This window comes from Cyprinodon variegatus, unplaced genomic scaffold, assembly GCF_000732505.1.
Source record: "Cyprinodon variegatus isolate N-32 unplaced genomic scaffold, C_variegatus-1.0 Scaffold481, whole genome shotgun sequence".
NCBI lineage: Eukaryota > Metazoa > Chordata > Actinopteri > Cyprinodontiformes > Cyprinodontidae > Cyprinodon > Cyprinodon variegatus.
In genome coordinates, this window is record NW_015150934.1 from 387,294 (window position 1) to 396,156 (window position 8,863).

The 8,863-nt window shown below is 43.6% G+C and overlaps 2 protein-coding genes across 2 annotated transcripts in view; both read right to left on the minus strand.

Moving 5' to 3' along the window:
- Nucleotides 1–870: 870 nt before the first annotated feature.
- LOC107094415 (ras-related and estrogen-regulated growth inhibitor-like protein) lies at nt 871–2,641 on the minus strand. Its single transcript, XM_015389993.1, has 4 exons — nt 2,484–2,641; nt 2,270–2,323; nt 2,116–2,183; nt 871–1,965 (listed from the first exon to the last, which is right to left on the minus strand). The coding sequence occupies exons 1-4, from the start codon at nt 2,584–2,586 to the stop codon at nt 1,555–1,557; spliced, it is 636 nt and encodes a 211-aa protein (XP_015245479.1). The 5' UTR covers nt 2,587–2,641; the 3' UTR covers nt 871–1,554.
- Nucleotides 2,642–3,666: 1,025 nt separating this feature from the next.
- The window catches only part of LOC107094409, an 8,896-nt gene continuing 3,699 nt past the window's right edge, over nt 3,667–8,863 (minus strand). The window contains exons 3-6 of the mRNA XM_015389983.1: nt 7,601–7,709; nt 7,438–7,494; nt 5,758–5,880; nt 3,667–4,518 (exon numbers count right to left, since the gene is read on the minus strand). Coding sequence (XP_015245469.1) covers nt 4,204–4,518; nt 5,758–5,880; nt 7,438–7,494; nt 7,601–7,709 — 604 coding nt within the window. The 3' untranslated portion in view covers nt 3,667–4,203. The remainder of the gene's footprint in view (nt 4,519–5,757; nt 5,881–7,437; nt 7,495–7,600; nt 7,710–8,863) is intronic.

Consider the following 8,863-nt stretch of genomic DNA (forward strand, 5'->3'; position numbering starts at 1 on the left):
GCCTGGAAGACGTTGAAGGCGCCTGAACTAAAAGGTTAAATGTTTTAGTTTTGTTCATTTCACTAAAATCGCCATCAGGTTTGAGCTCCATGAAAAACTTCATCAGTTAAATTTTTTACATTTTACCCTTGAAGTGGTTTTGGTTTCTTTGCAAGTTCATCATAAACTGCTCGTTAGATTAAAACAGGTTTTAAATAATTAATTGTGGTCCTTTTTTTTTATAAAATCTGCTGGCATTTTAATAGAAGTGTAAAGATTTTAGTTTCTCTTTTACTGTCAAAGTGACGTTTGCTCCACTGCATTCAGTCTGGGTCATGTGACCGGAGTATTTGAGGCGGCCAAGTACACAGCCCTGTGGGATTCCTCCTGAAGCTCAAAGTCACATTTAACAGTTAAAGCTTCTCAAGCCTGGAGATTTTTTTAAAGGAGCTGAATTAAACTTGATTAATAAACTCTATAATGTATCAATATTTATTTTAATGGACTTTTTCCACTTCTAACTTTTGTTTCTGATCATAGAATATTTGATCAAATTGGATATAACTTGTTTATTTTTGATTTAGCAGAAGGAAGTGTAGAAAAGGCCCAATCTGATGGGATGAAGGTGATTTCTGTCTTGTTTTTGGGTTTCTCTTTAATAAAGTCTTTTTCTTTAAAAATGAAATAAAACAAATGCTGATATAAAAAGTTTTTGTTGGAGAAACAAGCTGCTGGAAAGTCAACGAAAGTCAAAGGAATCAAATTTCTTCTCCATGTCTTTACCTTCTGTATCTCCATGTGAATGTCATATTTCTACCTGAGTGGGATGTGATGAAATAAAAACTTCACAGCTCCGACTTCAAAACAGACTTGATTTTATTTCGGTTTTAATGCAGAAATAAAAAACAAACCAGGATAAATTTATTACATCAGAAACACGAAGACAAACAGATTCTTTCACAGCTGGAGGATCTTTAACGTTCTCACAACCCCCTGCAGTACCACAGCGACACCACTAGGGGTCTCAATCCTGCTTCAGCTAACAGATTTCGTAGCTAAAAGAAAAAAATTATTGGTTTCATCGTCTATATAAATACAGCTTACAGAGAATTAGAAGATCAATAACTTTTTAAATAAATATTCTTATTTCCAACATTTATTGATGCAACCTTAATCAAATGCATGGATCCGAGCAGTTAAAGGTTGGTTAATGGGAACTAGCGCCTCCTGCTGGCTGCAGAGTTCCTGAACCTAAGAAGGTCTAACTTTCTGTCCCTAAAGAGGAGAAGCAGCCGCCATCTTTCTGCTGCGGCTGATCGTTGGCCTCCCTGTCAGCGGGTTTCCTCCTCTGCTCTCCTCAGGAGGTCCAGAACCAGCAGGATCCATCTGCCGGTTCTTCCACCGTCTCTTCCAGGATCATCTTAACACCTGCAAATCTCACGTGACCACCTTGATCTACGTTCAAAGGAAGGCTCGTTCTGTCAGCCTTCCTAATCCGTCTCATCTTCCACCGTCCTCAGAGGGTTCTGGGCAGGAAGTCTCCTGGATCTAAAGCGGTAAACTCTCTCTGCCAGTTCATTCTGCTCGTTTCTTGGCGAACACCGCCGACACGCTCCGGACGATCCCCCTCACCCCCGCCATGCTCTTCCTCAGCGCCCGGGTTTCTCTGACCAGGTCGACCAGCCGGTGGAACACCAGCAGGACGCCGTGGTACGCCTCGGCCGCAGACACCTCGAAGAAGCCGCAGCGCTCCGTCTGAGCCAGCAGGTGACCCTCCTCGCCGGAGACCCTGCGGTGATGCTGCAGGTCCCGTTTGTTCCCAACAATGACGACGGGAACGGACGACATCTTCCTGCTGCGACGGATGAGATGCAGCTGCTGGCGAATGACGTCGAAGCTGCCGCGGTCGCAGATGTCGTAGACCAGCACCATCCCGTCCGCCCACTGCAGCTGCTTGTCGCTGATGGAGCCACTTTTCCCTCCAGCCTGAGGAGAAACCAAACCGTTGCTCATTTCCAGATGACTTTCAGGCACTGATGTTGCAGGTAAGATACTGACTGCTCCCTGAAATCTATGGTGCTCACAGTGAGCAGAAACACGGGAGGCGAGTGAAGGCAGCGAGGAGCTGACGGTTACCTGGGAGTCCCAGATGTTGATGCAGATGTCCTGACCATCCACTCTGTCCACTCGACTGTAAATGGACTCTGAAACCAAGAAGCAGATCAGATCTTTGTTTAGGCGACTATGAAAAGCAGCAGAGGTTAGAAGCAGCTGGATCTGGAGGTCTCACCGATATCTCCGTACTCTCCGATGAACCGTCTGGTCAGAAATCTGACGGTCAGAGCTGCAGGGAGGAGAAGATGGCAGGTTAGCGGTTATCAACCATTCAAATGAGAAAAGGTTTTCAGCTTTTAATGTTTTCCTCTGATGACATCATGAGAACATCTCTTTCCATCTGAGGGAAATATTTCCCTGAACATCTAATGAACAGCGGAAGTCCTCACCGGTCTTGCCCACGTTGTGCGCTCCCAGCAGCAGGATGTTGGCCTCCACTCTCTGCTGGTTTGGCTCCGTCGCCTCCATTCGGCTTCTCACCTCCACCACCATCAGGAATCAGGACTGGAGCTGGGATTTCTGGGAACGTGAAGCTTCTGTGGCTCCTGCTGCAGGTGCTGCTCCTCTTATACGGTGTGTGGGCGGAGCCTCAGCCTGGACATCGGCTGCGATTGGTGGACAGGGCTGATCTGGGATCTGATTAGGGAATGTTAGCTGATGGTAGATACTGGGCCGACCAGACGGTGTGTGTGAGTGTGCATGTGTGAGTGGGGGGTGAGGAGAGACCAGTCTGTTTCAAGCAGACCATTTTTTTTTTATATATACTCTAATAATCCCAGAGGGAAATTACTCCCCAATAGTTCGACAGTTTAAAAGTAAAAATTTGGATTATTTCTATCTAATGATCACTTTTGATTAGCTTAAGAAAATTTGCTAAAATGTCTTTATGCAAATGTTTTGATATATTTTCTCCTCTATTTTCTGAGGCCCTCTGGCGCCCTCTGGTGGCGGTCCTCGGGTTTAAACTGCAGAGAGGAAATTTCTGCAGATTCTTGCAGGTTTGAGGCTCTGCTTTGCATCAAATAACTTTAATAAAAGCAGAAAATGTTGAAGTTGGAGGAAAAAGAAAAAGGCATCAACAGTTTGACTTCCAGCTTTCTGGGTAAAACAGAATAAACTGACAGATTTTCATTTGAACAAAGTCAGTTTTTTTTTATCAGGAGTTCAGGTTGCTAAATACTGAGCAGCGCTGCCCTCTGGTGGCCGGACTGGAGAACAGCTGTTTGCTACATTTATTTAAATAATAATAATAATTGCACTTTATTGATCTTAGAATGGAGAAATTCCCTCTCTGTGTTCAACCCCTCCCCTCAGGGAGCAGGGGGGGGTTAAGGGTCTTGCTCAGGGACCCCGAGCGGCACACTGTGGGGATCAAACCGGGTACTGCTCTAACCACAAGGCCAACACTCCCCAACATGATTTATTTCCTTAAATTACCTTAAAAAATAAACAAAGTAAAACATCTAAACTCAGATGCCTTTTTCTTCTCTTTACATTCAGCAACTCTTTATTTTAAAAATATTCTAAACTAAAGTAAAAATCATTCAGTGACATTGATTTTCTAAACGCTAAATATCCTTTTTTCTATTAGAAAGATCAGTAATAATAAAAGAATAAACAGGAAAGTGGATCATAGATTTAATACTGTGGACAAAACTTTATAAATGTATAAATTATTTATTGTCTTTGCCTTTAATGAACGGTTTGTTATTCTTCAGCTGCTATGATGGAGATCAGCTCTATGCCGCCCCCTGTTGGCTGAACTGCAGGATGCTATGAACTAGGAAAGCAGACCCATCAGAACCCTTTAGATCAGAAAATTAGTTTTTTTTCCCCGCGCTCTCTCCATCCGTCTAGGATCCAGATTCTGCCCTTTAATTCCTTCATATTCAGCAGCTTCTTTATTCAGTAAAACATCAAATAGTAACTAAGACTTTTATTAATATTCTCTGTGCAAAAAAAGGAAAAACAGTAACAGAAAAAGTCCAACTGGAGGTTTGAAGTTGAACTAATTTGCTCTTTTTTAGGAAATGTTCAGCTAAGGCAGAGAACCAGAGGCGTGTCGGGTCCCATTGGGGGGGGGGGGTCACTGTAACCGGACCCAGTCCCTCAGCTGGAACCGTCTTCCTGTTTTCTTTTCTTTGGTCTGTTGGCTGCAGAACCTCCCCTCAGATCCAGGAAGTCCCTCAGTCTCTTCCTCAGAAGCTGCAGCCTGGACTCAGACATGCATTCTTCTTCTTCTTCTTCTTCTTCTTCTTCGTCTTCTTCTAGTTCCCTCTTCTTCCTGCTGGTGTTTGCAGAGCTGCTGGGTTCTGTGGGATCGCTGCAGTTTGGTGGCTTCAGCAGAGAAGGATGAAGCTCTGAACCCAAAGTTTCCACCAACTTCTTCTGGAAGTTCTGCTGCAGCTCCGTTAGAGACGCGTCCTGGAGGAGAGGAAGCAGAACATCTGAAACAACTAAAGTTCTCCAGGTTCTCTAATGTTCCCCTGTAGACCCTCACAGCTTTCTGTCCAAATTAGGACTGAAACTAATAATTATTTTACAATTTGATTAATCGATTAATTATTAGAGAGAAAAAGGTTCATTAAAGAAGATTTTTCATGAGAAACTAAACTTTTCCGCTTCAGGAGTTCTAGATAGAGAATAATGACAGACCAAATGTTTTTTTTTATTCTTAAATGAAAAACATTTTTATATTTTCCATTACTACTTCTTCTGTCGACTCGTTTGCTGTTTTATTTATTTTCTTTTTTACTCATCTATTTTGTTTTTCTCCCTCTATCTCATTATGTAAGTGTTAGCGAGCATAAAGAGCATCATGGCGTTATTTGCACACGGTCTATGAACTTTTGTTCATGGATAATTTTAGTTCTGCTTTAACTCCTTCCAGCCTCATCGTCTCTGACACTTTAAAACGTTGACCACATACGTTCCCGTTTAAAGGATTTATTTTCTCCGCAAACTGAGGATGTTTGGCGTCAATCAGAACATCATGTTTTTATCCGGCGGTGATGGAGGGCGCCATCAGGTTTGGGATGACGGCGTGGACTCGTCCCTCATCCTTCATCAGGAATACGAGTTCCTTCCTTCTGGCAGAAGGTTCAGAATCCCAAACCGACTCGCTCTAAATGCTCCTTTATCTCCATCAACATCTAACCAGCATTTTAAATAGATCTATAGGAGAAATGAGTGAAATAACTCGCTGTTCTTCTTGTTCTTCTAGTGTTGCATGTTTTTTCTAATTTCTTATTAGTGCGTACGTCACCTATGTGTGTTTTTATCTGGTATTTATTGTTTCTAATGGCAGCTACTAGTATGAACTGCTCACCTGGGTTTATGACTCATTTCCCAATAATAAAGTAGATTCTACTCTATTTTTTACAATCTTGGTTTAATTCCTGCTCTAAGTTTGTCGCTCTGTCAGCTAAAGACATGTTTCAGAGTCTCTATACTCCAGTTAATTATTAATTATTGATAATTAATAATCGATTCTTTCAATAATCGATTAATAATAATTAGTCTAAACTTTCAGGACAAAATCTCAACCTGAAGCATTTTTGGTAAAAAACAACAAAGTTAAACAGAAACTCTGTGCAGGAGCATCAGCCCTCTGGTTCCAGCTCCGACCTGCTGCTCCTTCCATAGAAACGGGTCGGGTCTCACCTGCGGGGCGTCGCTGAACATGTGCCAGAGGTCAGAGACGAGCTCTGCAGGCGTCCGATAGGCTGGAGACAGACGGAGGCTGAGACGCTCCGATATCAGCATCAGATCCGACCAGAAATCCATCTGGAAGCAGAGACGCCGTCAGCAGCAGCCACTGAAACCAGTTAGGGCGCCATCACGGCGCCGCCCAGGAATCATGTTTGGAGGTTAAACAAGCAGATCTGGGGTTCAAATAAAGTTTTCTTTGTTTCTCTACAATAAACTAAACATCTGCTGCACAGAGATGATCTGAGATCCAAACCTTCTAAAAGTTTCTACAATAAACCAGAGGAATAAAGGTGAGAATAAGACGCTAACCTTCGAAAACTCAACATAAACACAAGTTCAAAAGGTCATACAGACTCAAAGATTAAACCAGAAAATATAAAAAATGGCGGCTGCTGGGAGCGTTTCCACGTCCAGCCAGGAGCAACCAGACGGATGCTGAAATAACGAGAACTGAGAGTGTAAAACGGCTCACACTGGAAAACAGCTTCAGAGTCGGGGACAAAAATAGAAGAAAAGCAAATTAATGTAGTAAAGCAGGGCGCTATTTTCCACCAGATTGTGATTAAAGACGTAATAAAAAGACAAACTGGTCTAGAATGGGCATCATTTTAATCTGAGTTCCAAAGATGGAAGCCAAACAGCTCAATCAGAAGGCAGGTTGGTCAAAAACAGCATGAAGCTGGTAAAACGGCTCATTGCTGCTTAGCTTAGCTTAGCTTAGCTTAGCTTAGCTTAGCTTAGCGGCAGTAATTCCAGTTGGTTCTACTAGTCTGAAGGGAAGAACAGCAGGACCGTCCTGCAAACAGGAACCATCTGAAGGGAGACGGATGAAGCTCAGCAGGAGGAATTTAAATTCCTGGGCTGCGTCCTCCGAGGACCCGGTCTACCTGGACCAGATGCTTCCAGGTCCTTGAAAATAAGATTCAAACAGGTCCAGCCTTCCACAGCTTTCACTGCCTACGCTCTGTTGCCTAGCAACCGTGTCAGTTGGCACACAAAGCAGGAAAAGAATAGCCTAGTAAACCAGCCCCCTGTAATGGTTGCTAGGCGACAGAGCGTATTGGTGGTGAAAGCAGGAGAAGGCTGGACCTGTTTGAATCCACAGCAGAAACTCTTCCAGCCTCCTTCCAGTCCAGGTAGACCGGGTCCTTGGGGGGTGCAGCCGCTGAAATGAAACGCATCGTTTCTGTGTTTAATCTCTCTGAGCTTGCTGTCTGGTTCCAGGTGAGGATCGTCTCCCCCTAGTGGTTTGGAGCTCCTATGCAGCTTAACATGCAGATGATTTTGCTGCAGCAGCATTCTGTCTTTATTTAACTGCAGAGTTTGCAGGAACTTTTTAATTTACAGTGAAATCCTGTTTTGCATTATTGGCACCTCTCAGCCACCGTACTAGGGCTGGATGCGGACAATACCCCCCCCCCCCCCCCCCCCATTTACTGGGACGTTCAAACTAATGGTTTTAAAATCTGAGCCTGACATCTCCTCTTAAAGTTTTGGTTCTGATCACTGCAGGACCCAGATCCATAACTGTGGTTGGTAACAGGAAGTCCTTCCGATGGCCACTAAAGGCCTGTAGACAGGAAGTGATGCATAACCGCCATCACCAGAACCGCCCTGGGTGTGAAAACAGACCTGTGAGAAGCGTGTGCAGCCGTCGACCTTCAGGTGCAGCAGGAGAGTCTCACATCTCTGAAACACACAGAACCACGTTCAAACAAGCAGAACCGGGCCGACCGGACCTCACACAGGTTCTACCACAGACAATGATGTAAATAGGTTCTAAAAGCCGACCCACCCTCTGGTCCTGCAGGCTGAGGGAACACTGCGGGCTCCTCGGTCTGTCGGAGCTGAAGGGGTCCGACGGGTCGGACAGGTCCTGGCACAGTGAGCAGACCAACTCGGACCTTCAACACAAACATCAGGGGAGCAGTTTAAAACCAGCGACAAAATGTTTGACGTTGTGACCTGCAACATAAAGCAGCTCCGTCTGTTTGATGGAGACAAGTCATTACATCATCGTTAACTAGAGTTAAAAACATGCTGGTTAACTAAAGTAAAGATAAAAACCAAAACTGCAATAAGAATATAAAAACTAATGAAAAAATAAACTAAACAGCCTAGTTTTAGTCTGTGTCTTTATCATAATGCATTAACAGAAGTTGTGGTTGTACCGCATTACACCAGCAGAGGGCAGCACAGCAGTCAGGTCCTTGGTGTTGCTGCAGCAATTGGTTCTTATCTGGGATTTTATTTCTGTTGGGATTTTTTAGTTCTGAACTGTTTGTTAGTTATATCACATAAAAGCTAAACTGGAACTAAGCATTTATTTTTAAATAAATACTAAACTAGCCAAGAAATAATAAAAAACTATTTAAAATAAAATATAAAATCAGAACTAAAAACTAAAACTGTCTCAGCCATCTAAACCTGGGTGTAGCGATGAACCTTCAGAAGCTCAGAGACAGGAACACAGTCAGTCTTCTACTAAAGAAGGTGTTGGGTTCAGAAAATGTGAGTTTATAGAGGCTGAAATGATCAGACGCAGGCAGGGATTTACAACAACAGCCTCTGCAGAAGGGAGAAGAACTGCTGGCTCACAACCAGCAGCTTTTCTCACTGCTCCCTTCACAGTAGAGCCTTTTATTAACAGATCACAACAGGATGGGGGGGGGGGTCTTAAGACAGAATGACCCTGTAATGACCAATCAGCTGGAGGCAGGTCTTCAATGTTTCATATGTACACTAACTGTCTTCAATAACCTAACAGAAGGACCAAGTCCTTTAGTCCTAGAGATGTTCTTCAGGGGATTGAACTGATCCTTGCAGCAGTGAGTGGTGGGAACATTTATGAGTTTTATTCAATCAGTATCATAGTTCCAAACCCACAACATGTGAGTGAGGAGTGTTTGGATACAAGAAATAAGGCTCTATTTAAGGTGCTGAAAGCACCGGATGACTGGCACATACCTCACTGAAAGGGCCCAACTGAACCTCGTATAGGAACCTGGTTCAAAGGATGAGGGGCAGCCATGTTGACATTATAGAATTCAATTCTATT

What these genes read in the sequence shown, in the direction of transcription:
- LOC107094415 (XM_015389993.1), bottom strand. Translation starts at nt 2,586, where the DNA reads ATGGTGGTGGAGGTGAGAAGCCGAATGGAGGCGACGGAGCCAAACCAG. An exon ending in CGGAGAGTACGGAGATATCG is followed by an intron (nt 2,184 to 2,269) that starts GTGAGACCTCCA and finishes TCTTGGTTTCAG; the next exon opens with AGTCCATTTACAGTCGAGTG. An exon ending in TCAACATCTGGGACTCCCAG is followed by an intron (nt 1,966 to 2,115) that starts GTAACCGTCAGC and finishes GTTTCTCCTCAG; the next exon opens with GCTGGAGGGAAAAGTGGCTC.